This window comes from Hemitrygon akajei, chromosome 4 (assembly GCF_048418815.1).
Source record: "Hemitrygon akajei chromosome 4, sHemAka1.3, whole genome shotgun sequence".
NCBI classification, from domain to species: Eukaryota; Metazoa; Chordata; class Chondrichthyes; order Myliobatiformes; family Dasyatidae; genus Hemitrygon; species Hemitrygon akajei.
The window spans coordinates 143,872,007-143,888,453 of NC_133127.1; the positions used below are offsets into that span (position 1 = coordinate 143,872,007).

The 16,447-nt window shown below is 38.0% G+C and overlaps 1 protein-coding gene and 1 long non-coding RNA gene across 2 annotated transcripts in view; one reads left to right on the forward strand and one right to left on the reverse strand.

The window, feature by feature from the left end:
* Positions 1-16,447, forward strand: part of LOC140726727 (neuromedin-S-like) — a 21,895-nt gene continuing 5,448 nt past the window's right edge. Inside the window, exons 1-7 of the mRNA XM_073043498.1 lie at positions 1-139; positions 4,716-4,771; positions 4,906-4,956; positions 8,768-8,827; positions 9,479-9,508; positions 9,595-9,642; positions 9,961-10,035. Of these exons, the coding sequence (XP_072899599.1) occupies positions 28-139; positions 4,716-4,771; positions 4,906-4,956; positions 8,768-8,827; positions 9,479-9,508; positions 9,595-9,642; positions 9,961-10,035 (432 nt within the window). The 5' untranslated portion in view covers positions 1-27. The remainder of the gene's footprint in view (positions 140-4,715; positions 4,772-4,905; positions 4,957-8,767; positions 8,828-9,478; positions 9,509-9,594; positions 9,643-9,960; positions 10,036-16,447) is intronic.
* The window catches only part of LOC140726729 (uncharacterized), a 26,655-nt gene continuing 19,509 nt past the window's right edge, over positions 9,302-16,447 (reverse strand). The window contains exons 2-3 of the long non-coding RNA XR_012098706.1: positions 9,936-10,003; positions 9,302-9,410 (exon numbers count right to left, since the gene is read on the reverse strand). This is a non-coding gene — a long non-coding RNA (uncharacterized lncRNA). The remainder of the gene's footprint in view (positions 9,411-9,935; positions 10,004-16,447) is intronic.

The window sequence follows — 16,447 nt, forward strand, 5'->3', positions numbered from 1 at the left end:
TACCGCGAGTAAAACCATGCTGAACTAATGCTCCGACAAGGCAATAACCTGAGACCATCAGGAAAAATCGACAAAATGAAGTGCAGTTCTCAAATGCAGATTATCCTGGTCGTCTGCTATTTAAGTACTTTCAGCTCAGGTGCGTCACTTTTCAAGTTACTTTTAAATTTAAGGATGTACAGTAAAACATTACATTATTTTAGGTTTTCCAGATTGAGCTTAAAATGCAGATGTTACTCAAAATTGGTAAATTTACTTTACGAAGAACAATGCCTATCCTGACTGTACAACAGTTTAATTTACCTGAATTATACCATTCAGACTTTTGTGTTAGGTTGAAGTTTTAATGTACAACTTTCCGAGGTTAATTACTTTAGATTAATACCATTGCTCCTTGGAAGTGTGGTTGCTGAGAATGATTCCTAACGTGACTGTATTGTGGTCTATAATAGTAAAACGTTTCAGAGGTTAAAGTAAGATTTTATCAAGATTTTCACACATTATGTTATTCTCAGCCACGGGGAAGATGGACCCAAGCAGACAACTGAACTCACTGACTTCATTGTATCGTGTTAGAGATGTTTGCCATTAAAACTTTCATCTATAGTTAGATTTTTATGCGACGTTAGTTTGGAAAATTGTTTTGATCCGAATATTCACCGTGAGGCGATAATAATGGATATTGCGCTTAAGCGGAATGCGCTCAGTTTCATTTTGGATTGGAAAGGGAAAACATGCAAGCTTTTGCCATCAAATCAAACGCACCAGAGCTGAAAAGAATACGGTTTGGGGAATATAATGTCTCCTGTATAGATCTGACCCATCTAGTTTCGGAAAGAGAACGCCAAGAGAACGCAATAGTTTGTAGATTCGTAGTTATACAACTCGTCTGTGCAACTAACATGCCTATCAACACTAATCTTATTTGGCAGCGATTGTCCCATATCCCTTTACCTTTTCTTTCCATGTACCAGTCCAAATGCCCTTAAACATTATAATTGTACCTGCCTCTGTCACGCTTCTGGCAGCTCCTTCCATTCTTCCACCGCCCTCCAGGTCCCTTTAACCTCTCGTATAGATCCCAAAATAATTGTCAAAAACTGTGGCCATAAATTCCTGTATTATAACTGTTTTGCATTGGTTATAATGCTCTCTCAGATTTCAACCTCCCACCAATTATTTAGATGACCTAAACATCAATGGTGGGACAGGTAAAATGAAACATTAGTCACCAAAGATACATGGTACCTTCTAGTGCACACACAAGGAAATTAAAAATGAGTCATTATCGCAGTGGAGGAACCATATCTTTAAGAGTTTCTCAATCTTAATGCCATTCAATAGATTTAAATAAAACAAAGTAGGTTTTTATGAGCCATTTTGAGTGAATTTATTGTAGCACAAGAAGGTATAAGTGGACAATTATTTTTCTCAGTCCTGTTACAAACTTGTAAGTGGTTTTAAATACATTCTCTACTTTTTGCTTTCACTTTTCTACTAAAAATATTATGGGAATCTGTTGATGAAGCTTTTGGGATGTGTACTTCCTGTTGCAAGTAAATTAAGGATTGCTTTTGTACTGAAGTTATTACTTGTGCTCCCTTTCTGAGCTTGCATTATCAGATCCTTTTTGATGTCATATAGTATACGTGAATCTTACAGATCTATTTTTTGGTTCATGGTTGCATTGCCAGTGGTTGTTCAATAATCTGATGGCCACTGTCTGAAAAACACCTCCATTAATCACAACTCTAAGATCATCTCCCACATTCACTCTCAATCTCCTGCAGTCTCAGCAACTCATCACCATTTCCTCATTCTACCTCACTCCCCATTCTGAAAATTCTCTTTTCTTCAGAATTCATACCGTGCCAATGGACCATCATTTATTTACAGACAGACAGACGTACTTTATTGATCCCGAGGGAAATTGGGTTTCGTTACAGCCGCACCAACCAAGAATAGTGGAGAAATATAGCAATATAAAACCATACATAATTAAATAAAAATATGTTAATCATGCCAAGTGGAAATAAGTCCAGGACCAGCCTATTGGCTCAGGGTGTCTGACACTCCGAGGGAGGAGTTGTAAAGTTTGATGGCCACAGATAGGAATGACTTCCTATGATGCTCAGGGGTCACAGGTGCCTTAGGTCCACCACCAGCTCTTTAGTCTTTTTCACATTAAGCTGCAGATGATTCTGCTCACACCATGTGACAACAAACCAGCTGAACAAAAGGAATAAAAACCATACATACCCTCCTCCCTCCAAGTAAGCCAGCTCACAATCACAGGCAGGTACAGCATTGAAAATTTGGTGACTAGCAATGGGTTCTTCAAACCTAAAAGTCTGAGTATTCTGATTTCTTTTTCATTATATGTGTTCTTTTATTATCTGGTTCTTCATATCACTAGCTAAATTTTCTTTATTTTACTTAGACAATAAGAATATTGAAACTGCAGTGAGAGTGGAATAAGATTAGGGAAGAGCCCTAACAAAGCATTGTCACAAATGTAATCTATGCAAATAGAAGTTTACATACAGGGACACTGTGTACACTAGCGGCTAGATAATCCATTTCCCTCGACAGATACTGCCTGGCCCACTCTAGTTCCTCCAGCAGTTTAATTTTCTCTCCAGAGCCCAGTATCTGCAGTCTCTTGTGTCTCCACTAGATTAGAAAAGCTATCTACAAACGGTTGTTTAAGGGCATAAAAGCTCAGGAGAAGTTTGGAAAAGGGGATTGCTGCTGCAGTTAAAGACTTTAAAGGTCCAAGCTACTCAAAAATACTTGTAAATCAGGAGACATAAGATGCTTAACAAAGCCTGTAAACTATGACAATATATTTGTGATGTCTTAAAGCGTCATGTAATGTATGGATTGATGTGGGAGGAGCAGAGGGATCTGGGGGTACATGTCCACTGATCCCTGAATGTTGCCTCACAGGAAGATAGGGTAGTTAAGAAAGCTTATGGGGTGTTAGCTTTCATAAGTCGAGGGATAGAGTTTAAGAGTCGCAAGGTAATGATGCAACTCTATAAAACTCTGGTTAGGCTACACTTGGAGTACTGAGTCCAGTTCTGGTCGCCTCACTATAGGAAGGATGTGGAAGCATTGGAAAGGGTGCAGAGGAGATTTACCAGGATGCTGCCTGGTTTAGAGATTATGGATTATGATCAGAGATTAAGGGAGCTAGGGCTTTACTCTCTGGAGAGAAGGAGGATGAGAGGAGACATGATAGAGGTATGCAAGATATTAAGAGGAATAGATAGAGTGGACAGCCAACGCCTCTTCCCCAGGGCACCACTGCTCAGTACAAGAGGACATGGCTTTAAGGTAAGGGGTGGGAAGTTCAAGGGAGATATTAGAGGAAGGTTTTTTACTCAGAGAGTGGTTGGTGCATGGAATGCACTGCCTGAGTCAGTGGTGGAGGCAGATACACTAGTGAAATTTAAACTACTAGACAGGTATATGGAGGAATTTAAGGTGGGGGGTTATACGGGAGGCAGAGTTTAAGGGTTGGCACAACATTGTGGGCTGAAGGGCCTGTACTGTTCTATGTTCTATGATATGAGATGCCCCAGCTGTACAGTGGTGTCTATTACAGCCATTCTGTAGCAGAGACCAATGCCACAAACCTAACCGACACAATTATGTTAAATTGCTGCAGCCAGTCCAGCGTATCCAGTATCTAGTACCAATCTAGCACATATTACAATCATACTTTCACGTCACCTTAGGTTTTGCAGTCAATCAATTACCTTTTTCCTAGAATTGTAGCATCGTTATTTAAATATTATAATAATCGCTGTGAGCATTAGCTTCAACTGATTTGGTAACACTCATACAACTTGAGTGGGAAAGTTGTGGGTTCATACCCCTGTAGTTATACAGCAACCTCTTTCAGACAGGATATTAAACCACCAAAAGGTTTCATGAGTCTTTTAAATTTGTTCTCTGATTGGCCATGCCAAGCGTGTGCACAGTTCTCCATCTCAATTTCTGGTTATTTTGACATCTGTGACAGTGAGTTTCCTGAAGACAAGAAAGCAGTTTTAAATTACCCAACACACAAAATATCTGTAATGGAAGCATGGTGACCTTCCAAATTGTAGCCATCAGGGAGAGGCACACAAGATAGTCTTGCAGATAATTTTTAATTATTCTTTTTAACCATTATCTAAAACTGGAATAGAGACATCAAGGCCCCATCCATTCCCCTGCCATCTCACCTGCAGCTTAAATCTATCTTTTCTCTCTTTCCCAGCTCTGAAGAAAGCTCTTCAAACAGAAATATTAACACTATTTCTCCTCTCGCAGATGCTGCCTGACCTGCTGTTTATTTGCAGTATTTTCTATTTCAATTTAAGCTGTTCCTGTATCTAAAATCCAATTTGCCACCTGATCCCCATACCTTTGAATGTGCTTCATATCCAAAACCTATTAGTCTCACTCCAAAATGTAATCCCATTTCCTCATCAGATTATCCACAACAGCTTTTAGGATCATTCATCAGGGAACTGTCAAAGTTTATAACAGATTCAATTGAAAGCTTCTGGTTATTTATGAGATTTATTTCACTTCTAATATTTTCTTTTAATAATATTTTCAACCACATCCACTTTCCATGTTAGCCAGTATTGTTATATTTAGAGTTAATGCACATTTCTAGATCATTTGCTTCTGTCATACTTATTTCTTGCTGTTGACAGGCTCACCATATCACTTCCAAGATTATTCTGAAGAATGGGACAATAACAGTGCAGAGGTATTACAAATGACTTTAATTAATATTTCATGGCTGTTAGATTTGATATTGCCTAACTTCACCCATAAATTACATTCTCCAGGGCTGCACAATGTAATTTAAATGTACTTGTGATTTTGATTTCTCCTTTACAGAATTTGGCTTTGTGCTTCACTCACTTGAGAGTACTTCAAATACAGCCTCAGGTAAAATAACAATCTTAAATTTATCTATTGAAAACATAGATGAGAATTTTTTAATCAATGCAATATCTTATGGTAAATTATTCTTGATATAAATTGCAATACAATCAGGACATCTTGTTTCTAATCATTAGTCTCTTTCTCTTAGGCAGACCATTGGGTCATGGATAATCTGTTTCCGTTCGAGTTCTAAGTTCAAAGTTCAAAGTAAACTTATTATCAAAGTACATATATGTCATCATATACAACCGTGAGATTTATTTTCTTGCAGGCATACACAGTAACTCCAAGAAATACAATAGAATGAATGAAAGACCATACCCAATCGGACTGACAAACACCCAATGTGCAAAAGGCAACATACTGTGCAAGTACAAATGAAAATAATACTAGTTATGAATAAATAAGCAATAAATATTGAGAACATGAAATGAAGATTCCTTGAAAGTGAGTCCATGGCTTGTGGGAACAATTCAGTAATGGATTGAGTGAAATTATCCCCTCTGGTTCCAGATCCTGATGGTTGAGGGATAATAACTGTTCCTGAACCTGGTAGTGTGGATTCTGAGGCTCCTGTACCTTCTTCCTGATGGCAGCAATGAGAAGAGAGTATGGCCTGGATAGTGGGAGGGATGGAAGATTCTGATGAAGTCATTTTAGGTCCCACAGGTATTTCCACTGTGGGGAAGGATTACTTGACAGAGTGGATATATGGGTGGACTGAGCAGTGGTGTGTTCTTTCCACTATTAGTATTGAGCATCTGTCTGCTCCCGAAGAAGGACTTGAGGTTCGCAATGCCATCCAGAATACAGCTTCTTCACTTTGAGCAATCATAAGTAGGATTTCTTGGGAATGTTACATGGGCTTTTACCATGATTGACTGGGCCACTATTCTTGTAGGTTTTTCTGTACAAGGATATTGGTATTTCCATACCAGGCCATGATGCAACCAGTCAATATACTCACCACCATACATCTATAGAAGTTCGTCAATATTTTGGATGACTTGCTGAATCTTTGCAAATTCCTAAAAAGGTAGAGGTGTTGAAGTGTTTTCTGCATAATGACACTTTCATGCTAGACCTAGGACACATCCTCTGAACTGATAACATCGAGGAATATAAAGTTCTTGACCTGTGATTCCGATGGAGGTATTGATGGAAGAAATGAATATTTAGTGTAGCTAATGAGGTGCCAGTCAGGCAGACTGCTTTAATCTAAATGAAGTCTTTTCTTGTAAATTGCTAGGACTATACTTATCCAGTTAAGTGGAGACATTCTATCATAACTAATGCTTTATAAGAAGTTAGGAGGTGAGTGGTGTAGTATTGTCCATGTAAAATTTTGCTTTCTCTTATGGCCAAAGGCTCTACCTGACAGGTCCAATTGCGTTTCTGGTCAATGATGAATCTCCAGGATGGTGGGGAACTTTGAGATGGTAATGTCAAGGGCTCGGGGGTACAGGTCTTCCTGTTGGAGCGTTTCACTGACTGACTCTAGTGTTACACAAATGTTACTTGCCATGATTGATCATTCTCTAGCTCTTATTGCATGTGGGTATAGACTAATTGAGGATATGTAAATTAAGAAAACTGAATATTGTGCAATGTAAAATATCTCCACTTCTGACCATATAATGGAAGAAAAGGACGTTGAAGAAGTGGCTTAGAATCTTTGGAGCCCAGACACTGCGCTGAGAATCACCTGTAGCAATTTCCCGATTGACCTCTGTTGATTAAAGCTGTATGAGGTATGACATCAGCCACTGGAGTGCTTTCCCTTTGATGCCTATTGACTTCAGGTTTCTCCAGGTTGGCTAACATTTAGTCAAATTCTGACTTAATCCCATTATGTCCTCACCTCTGGAGCACAGCTTTGGTCCATGTCTGGATCAAGACTGTAATGAGGTTTGGTAATAAATGGTCCAGGAAATTTAAGGTTATTGGCAAGTATCTTGACATATTCCATATTTGGCTGATTAGGTGGTAATTAATCTCACTGGATTTGTTGTACTCATTGTAAACTGGCCACATCTGGACAATTTTTCACATTGCTGGGTAGACATCAATGTTATAACTGTACTGGAACCATTCCATAAATGGCAGAAGCACAAGTCTTCACCACTACATCCGGGATATTGAGTGATTCCATAGCTTTTGCTTGTCCTTTCATCTATTTCTTGATATCATGTCGAGTGAATTGAATTGTCTTAAAGCCACCTCCTGTGATAATAGGAACCACAAGAGAAGCCAAATTGGACCATCCACTTGAATCTTCCAGCTGAAAATGATAGAAAATGCCTTGACTTTGGCACAGATTTGTTGGTTCTCCTATTTTAAAGATGGAGATGTTTTTGAACCTGCTTCCTCCCATTAAATTTTAATTGCTCACCACAATTCACAATCAGATGTGACACTAACCCACATCAAACCCTCCACTTTCCCAAAGCCTCTGAGCTTGTAGCATTCTATTCACTAAGGACCATCTCCAGCATTATCATATAATCCACAAAAGACCAATGCTATTGTTGTTTGGAAAACTGACCTCTGTATGCATAGACTGATTACCATCTCCGTGTCCCTTCCTTCTGGACCATGACCCTATCACAAAACATTAGGCTTTTACCTCTCCTGCAGTCATTCACCTCATTTCCTCTGCAGATTGTTTTCCAGAGCCTTTGGCCTCAGTCCTCTCTTCTATCCCACCCTCCAATTCACAACCTGGACTGTTTTCGAAGACCCTTTGTTTCAACGCATTCTGGTCTATTAGTGCATTTTGAACATAGAGCCTGGCTACTTGATCTTTTCACAACAAGACTGACTATGTATTGAGTCTGAATCAGGTATCAAAATATGATAATTCATTGCACTTGAGTCACTTTTGAGTTAGCTGTGATGAGGTCAGAATCAGATCAGCTTTTAATGGTTCACCTTGCCAAATATCTTCATTGTTGAAAAGGGTTTAGTGCTTTTGCAGTGTACATGATGAATAAACTCTTCTCGGTCTTCCAGCCGGGTACAGGTATCAATTTTAATCAGTACCCAGCTGGAAGTCCGACAAGAGTTTTTACATTATTGATTATTCATTATTGCTTTAAATGGCATAAGTATTTACTTCCTGAATGATATGTTCCAGGCCCCTGTAAGTGTGTATAAAAGATTTCAGGAGGCATTAGTTATTATCATTTCAACATGGCAACTCTTTCTAGATTGACTTTTTTTTAAAATCCTTTTACAACTGACCTGGGTTTTAACTGGGCAAATTGAATCTAAGTCTCTCTATCCTGACTGGAAGTGTTCTGAGGAAAATGAATGTATTGGTACAATTTCATCACTATTTTTAAACAGGAAGTAACTTCTTGAAATTGGCATTAATCTTACTCAAAAGTGGCTGTGTTCAAAAATTCATAACATTTTGGTAATCAGTGCCACCTGAAGCTGAAGCTAAATGTGTATTGTTTGGACAAGGCAAAGAAAGCTTTTCCTTTATTCTGATGATGTTGATGGATTCTCCAGCAACACCTCTTATTGACCATGCACCACTGAAGGATATTATTTATAAGCTACCAAACATAACAGTTTGAATTAGCAGAAAATGCATGTTGAAATGGAAGGAAAAGGAAAGAATGTTCAATTGTTCTGCTTTCTTCTGAAATTGATGCTGATTTACATTCTTCAGTTTTAAATGTAAATGACGGACGCACTTGTAATAGATCATTTTTAGTAAAAGTAAATGAGAGAACATAAAACAGAGGTAACACTGGAACAATAGATTACCTGTAATGTTAATTAGAAATGTTCCCTTCTGTTTCAGATGACTAAATTTGTTATGGACATTTGCAATGCCATCTTACAAAATATGCCAAGAACTAAGGCAAGTATTTGGCATTAATCCTTTTCTGCTGTGTACATACATCTACCATTGCCTCTGGGCACATCATCAGTGATGTTCCTGAAATCATCGGGTGTTTCGGGTCTTTCAACATCATACACCCTCCTCCAGGTGACCCAACCGGGGCTGATCAGACCCCAGCTTGTGTCCAGATGGCTAGCTACACATGACTCCATGGCTCCCCTCTCTTGAGCCACAGCCACCTTGAAGCCCTCTCTGCCGCATCGGTGGTATTGCAGATGGCTCTCCTCTTCCTCTCTCCCTCGATGCCCAAATTGCTGTAGGCTCTGGCTAAGGAACGGGCTGCGAATCCCCTACAACCAACCTCCACTGGGAGACATCTCGCTCTCCATCCAGCCTGCTGGCAGTTGCTGACCAGTCCTGTGTACTTGGAGAGCTTCCTTTCAAAGGCCTCTTCCAAGTGATCTTCCATGGACTGTCAGCTCCAGCAGCACCACTTGCTTGGTAGACTCAGACACAAGGACAATGTCTGGTCGCAGGGTGGTGACTGCAATATGGTTATTTCATTCATTCAGATTTTCCTTTATTTTGCATATTTTGCTTCCTTAATAATAAAAGACACAAGTTACCGTTACTTTCACTTTGTTAATTTTGCATTGTTTTGCCTTCTAGAGTGGTGATAACGAAGCTATGTATAAAAGAGTGAGTATACTGTCTTACTTAAAGATTAAAATTGCAAAATTTGTTTGTTTCATTGAATATTATTAAGATCTTGTTTTTCTCTGCAGTTTTTATTTCATTACTCTAAAACACGAACACCAGGTCTGAAGAATACAGTAAGTATTTTCAGTTAAGATGAAACCATGTCAGTTTTTAAACAGCTTTTATTATGAGTACTATTCCAGTATCAGTTTTCTTGTATTTTCAATAGTTGAAAAATTTAAGAAAATACCCTTATTCCCAATATTCTGAAGTTAAAATATTTAAATAGGACTGAAGTTTAGATTTAAGTAGTAGTTAGATTTCAATAAAATGCATAACAAAATCTATTATTAGGATGATTGTGTTCAAAACTTTGTCTAACCAAAATGCTGCAGGTACTTAAAAGTGTTAGTCTGTTAATATTTACCATTTAATGCTTCTTTTTATTGTAGATATCTGCTGTGCACCCCTTACTGCATCTTGCTCCAAAACTTTCTGAAAGAAGAATGGACAGAACTCTTTATTCAGTATGCATCTTTTCCTTACCTTCTTTTAACTAAATTGTGAATGTGCCTTGATCTTAATTGTTCAAATCTGCAGATTTCTTTGTTGCAGCTTTTTAATAACAACCTAATGCTTAATGTTGCTGCAAAGCTATGTTGCATTAATTATGAATGAGGACAGTCTAATTTGACAATAGAATATGAACATAATTGTCAATGCTGCTGAAACTCAGAAAGGACTAATTTGGAATCAGATTTATTATTAGTGACTTAAATGACATGGAATTTGTTCTTTTGAGGCAGTGTAAGGATGTAAAATCACTATAAATCACAGAATTAAATAAATAGTGCAAACAGATAGAAAAATATGATGTCATTTGGAAATCTGATGGCAGAGAGGAAAAAGCTGTTTCTGAATCATTGAGTGCCTCAATTTGATTTTAAATTACTAACAAGAGAATGCCCATGAAATCAAATATTAAATGAGAAAAGGCAGTGCAAAGCAAACCCACGGTAAAACTTGGTATCCAAAAGAGATTCAGAACAGTAATGTTATCATGCATGTATACATGTTTGGTCTTTATTGGTCTGTTCTGTCAATGGGGATGTAAAGAATTTCTTCATAATTTTCCCTAGCCTTGGTAATTGCAGATCATTTTCTCACAAAAGGAACATAAATAATTTAATATTGGTATTTGCCATTACAGCCCCTTTTATTTCTTTCCCTTGGTTGAAAAATTGCAAATATGGGGAGAATAAAATGGCTGAGGGTAAGATTAGTTTAGACACCTAATGGTTGGTGTAAATTGGAGAGCAAAGGGCCTGATTCTGTGCTACAACACAATATATGTTCCCATAACTCTCAAAATGCCTGGGATTCCAATACTAGTATTTGAAACGGGTCCTCAATCATTTGGCCAGACAGTACCTGTAAATATTATTCTTATGGTTCTTGTTTATGTGGGCTTTTACTTAAAGTTAGGGCACTTCCTGTGAAGGCACTTGGTTTGTAAGTCTATACGTACCATCCTAGGGAAAATAAGACCAATCGCTCAACACACGTTAAGCAAAATGCTTCAATTCATTGCAATGAAAGAGGAATTCAGAGTCTGGATTTTAATTTAAATGCAGATGATTTTGCTTTTATATTGGAGATTGTTAAATTATTTTCTGTAGAAGAGAATACTACTTGGATAGATCCAACATCCTACAATTGAGCTCACTTTATCAAAGTTGTAGGGAATTAGAATCAGGTTTATTATCACCAGCATGTGATGTGAAATGCAGCAGTTCAATGCAATACATAATCTAGCAGAGAAAAATAATAAATAAATAAAATAAAAAATAATAAATAAACAAGTAAATCAATTATGTATATTGAATAGATTTTTTTAAAATGTGCAAAAACAGAAATACTGTACAGTATATTAAAAAAAAAGTGAGGTAGTGTCCAAAGATTCAATGTCCATTTAGGAATCGGGTGGCAGAGGGGAAGAAGCTGTTCCTGAGTCACTGAGTGTGTGCCTTCAGGCTTCTGTACCTCCTTCCTGATGGTAACAGTGAAAAAAGGGCATGCCCTGGGTGCTGGAGGTCCTTAATAATGGACGCTGCCTTTCTGAGACACCACTCCCTGAAGACGTCCTGGATATTTTGTAGGCTAATACCCAAGATGGAGCTGACTAGATTTACAACCTTCTGCAGCTTTTTCCAGTCTTATGCAGTAGCCCCCATACCAGGCAGTGATGCAGCCCATCAGAATGCTCTCCATGGTACAACTATAGAAGTTCTTGAGTGTATTTGTTGACAGGCCAAATCTCTTCAAACTCCTAATAAAGTAGAGGCGCTGTCTTGCCTTCTTTACAGCTACATCTTACTGCCAGCTGGGTAGATTCCTTCCTAATATCATTGGAGGTCTTTTTCAGGTTTCCTTACAATTTCTATGCATTTAATGCTACATTTTACTAATTTACATTTTACTAATTGGTGAGGTGCAGGAAAATATACCAAACTTCTCTGAATATTTTTGATTTGAATATATTGATCTGAAATTTGTTTGCCCTGAAGTTCCGACACAGATTAATGGACAATGTTCCTGTTAGGATGTGTATCTTTCACAGTCTGCTGAACTACAATTTCATACACAATCCATTCGGTGTAGCTGGACTTCCTGCAGCCACTCATTCAAGTTTAAGGATGCCCTAACTTATTCTGTTCATTTTTACTGAATGTACATAACCTGCTAAATATTTCCAAACACAAGAAAGTCTGCAGGTGCTAGAAATCTAAAGGGCTGGAGGAACTCAGCAGGTCAGGCAGCATCAATGGAAAAGAGTAAACAGTCAACATTTTGGGCCAAGACCCTTCTTCAGGACTGAGCCGGAAGATGCCAGAATAAAAAGGTGGTGGAACAGGAAAGAGGCTAGCTGGAAGGCGATAGGTGAAGCCAGGTTGGTCAAGGGCGAGAAGAAAGAATTTGATAGGAGAAGAGAATGGATCATAGGAGAAAAGGAAGGAGGAGGGGCCCCAGGAGGTAGTAATAGGTAGATGACAAGAAGGGAAAGGTCAGAGTTGGGAATAGAAGAAGGGGCAGGGAGGAGATTTGTTCACCGGAAGGAGAAATCAATATTCATGCCATTAGGTTGGAGGGTACCCAGACAGAATATAAGGTGTTGCCCTAGAGGAGCCCGTGGATCGACACGGCGGAATAGGAATGAGAACTAGAATTAAGATGTTTGGCCAATAGGAAGTCCTGTTTGTGGTGTGGAGGTACTTGGCAAAGCCGTCCCTAATTTACGACGGGTCTCACCAATGCAGAGGAGGCTGCATTGGGAACAAAACACAATAGACAACACAGCAGATTCGCAGGTGAAGATTTTGCAAATGTATTTTCACAAATGCCAAGGTTTTTAAAAAAAAAACTTCTGGAATGTTATACTGAAGTAAGTGAGTTAGCTGAAGTTGTTGAGAAGGGTGTTACAAGAATCATAGACGTTGGTTCACAGGACCAAAGAGGTTGAAAAATTGTTTCCCTGCTTTAAATTCCATACATGACAAGAGGAAAGTTGAGGCTTGGAAACTGTGCCGTATCAGTGTAAATGAAAGAAAACCGAGAAACAAAGAACAGGAGAAATAGCACATAACTCATGAATGATCTGCAATTCTGATTTGATAAGCAATTTTTCAGGTAAGGACATGTTCGTCACAGCTTTGTGGGCTGAAGGGCCTGTATTGTACTGTAGGTTTCTATGTTTCTAACTACAGAGATATTGTATAGTCAATACACAAACTTCATATATATTTAATATCGTTTTGAGAGTCATCTCAGTTGTTCCATAGACAATTGTACGTATGTCCAATAAATAAACATTACAAATGTAACAGATGAGTTGCTAGACTGAATTTAGTGATTAAAAATAGTAGCGATGCCATCAGCAACTTTCCGTGATCCTGTGTGCACAATTAAATATGAACATCAGGAAATAACTTAGAAATACGGTAGTCCTACTCGAGTTTAGTTAAGTCATTATTTTCTTTTGAGAGACTGGCCATTGAATGCCAAGGAATAGTAAAATCAATAATACAATCAAATAGTAAAATCAATAGTTAAATTTCAAAAGTTCAAAGTAAATTTATTATCAAAATACATATACAACTCTGAGATTCACTTTCTTACAGGCGTGCTCAATAAATCCAATAATCATAATAGAATTAATGGAAGATGCACCAAAAGGACAGACAACCAGTATGTAAAAGACAACAAACTGCAAATACAAAGAGAAAGATAAAAAAGAAATAATCAAAAATAATAATATCAATAAACAAATAAGCAATAAATATTGAGAACATGAAATGAAGAGTCCTTGAAAGTGAGTTCTTAGATTGTTCAGAGATGCAGCAAGTGAAGTTGAGTGAAGTTATCCCCTCTGGCTGAGGGGTAGTAACTGTTCCTGAACCTGGTGATGTGAGCTCTTAGCCTCTTGTACCTTCTTGCTGATGGCAGCAGTGAGAAGACAGCTTGGCCTGGGAGGTGGGGGTCTCTGGTGATGGATGCTGCTTTCCTGCGACAACACTCTGGTAGATGTGCTCAGTGGTGGAGAGGGCTTTACCCCGATGAACTGGGCAATATCCTCTACTTTTTGAAGGATTTTCCATTCATGGGCATTGGTGAATCCATACCAAGCTGCGATGCAGCCAGCCAATATACTCTCCACCACACAGCTATAGAAGTCTGTCAAAGTTTTTGATCTCATGCTGAATCTTTACAAACTCCTAAGGAAGTAGTGGCACTGCAGTGCTTTCTTCATAATTGCACTTATATGCTGGGCCCAGGAAATGATAACACTGATGAATTTAAAGTTGCTGACTCTCTCCACCCTTCATTCCCCTTGCTGTTTCCTCCTCCTGAAGTCAATAATCAACTGCTTAGTCTTGCTGACATTGAGTAAGAGGTTGTTGTTATGACCTTATATGCGGATTCATCACCATCTTTGATCTGGCCCACAACAGCAGTGTTGTCAGAAAACTTAGCAATGGCATCGGAGCTGTGCTTAGCCGCACAGTCATAAGCATAAAGTGAATAGAGCAGGTCATTAAGCATACAGCCTGGTTGTGCACCTGTGTTGATGCAGAAGTGGAGGAGATGTTATTGCCAATCGGAACTGACTGAATAGTTACCCATCAAGTAGTCTAGAGGTAATTATGTTCAAATTATAAATGAATTTAAAATTGTGCATTAAGCTGCCATTACAGACAAAGAAACACTGGGGTAACAGAAAATTAATTTTATAACTATAAATTTACATCAGTTTAAATTATCTCTGGAAATTTAAAACAAAATTATTTTCTTGCCGATCCTCTGCACTTCTCCATCTCTCTCTCTCTCGGTCTCTTACTCTTTTTTCCCCTCTTTATTTTGCGCATTGTATGTTATTTGTCACCGAATTAATTATTCTAATCAGCACTTTCTTGTTCTGAGTCTGTGGGTTAATTTTATTCCACACCCCCCACCCCAAAAAGAGAGTCAAAAATTGAACAGTGGTTTTAAATCTCAAACCTAACTTCAACTCATCTTTTACATACCCACTCCAAAACAGAATTGAAATGGGATACGGAGCAGGTGGCCAAGACTATCTCAGAACAATTTAGCCATTGAATCATTTTAATACCTTTGGCAGTAGACTTGCTCTGCTTGGTGAATTAATTACAGATGAGGATTTATGTTGGGATGCTGTTGGCCAGGAAGAACAGGTATTTTCCACAAACATTGTAGACCAACAACCATTCCTGTCCCTTACCCTACTTCCAACCAAGTCTGCAAATGCCCAGATTCTCATCTAGTTCTTCTGAGAAAGAGGTTAGATCCACAATGCCCTGGGGCAAGTCCCTTCCCAGTATTCCCAGTAGCAACTCCAGAATTCTTACCACAGCTGCATCCTCTCTGAAGTACAGGTTTCCCAAAGGAACGCCAAGCCAGTTAGAAAATTTGGCCTTTTGATTGCGATTCTGTGTGTTAATATTTACATGCTGTGGACTTGGGCTCGAATATTAATAATCAGTAATTATGATCACGACAGCTGAGTTATTCATGTATTCCAAGGTACTGATTTATCAAATAATAGGTGGATAAATCAAAATAATTAACTATTTTGTAACTCTAATCGGAACTAAACTGGTTTACCAAAAGTGGACTTGTTTGATTTTATAATGAATGCCTTTTTCATGTTGGTATTTACCTTCAATTATGATTTTATCACAGAAATTTCATGTTTGTATTAAAACAAAGGCTACATCTTATATTTAATGTGATCTGAAGGTTAAATTGAAAAGTTTCCATTTAATTAACTTTTACAAATCCATTTAATAGGTATTGAACAGTTTCATTTCTATAACAAATGTTACAGTTCAATATCTTGTAACTAAAAAATACTATGACATAATTTCAGGCGATCAATTCTTTAACCATGTCATGAACTTGGAATGAAGAAACACGTTATTGCAGTATACTGTTAGGTCTTCACTCGTGTTTTCTACAATGTTAGTATATGTAATACATACATGACTAGATCTCAGTTTGGTTTTCTTTCTGTACTGCCTATGTAATGCAGTCTTAGCTGCTATTTTGCCATTCATCTTGCTAAATATAAAAAATCGCCATATTTCAACAACCTTTTTCATACACTCATGTACAGTATTTCATGCAGTTAAATTAAATCCCAGTCGTGCATCTCCTCTGTTCTGGTTGTTGAACACTTGCTCCCCTAAACAATGCCTCTAATTTAAACTGCTTGTTATGTTACAAACCATTGACTTTTTACTCTATGGTGTGAGTAATTCTATAATGTTTTGTCAACTCTCCATTTCTCTAATTTTGGCTATTTCTTCTTTAATGATTTTCTTTGCATTGCAGTTTCACAGTCAAACATCATCTCCCACTCTC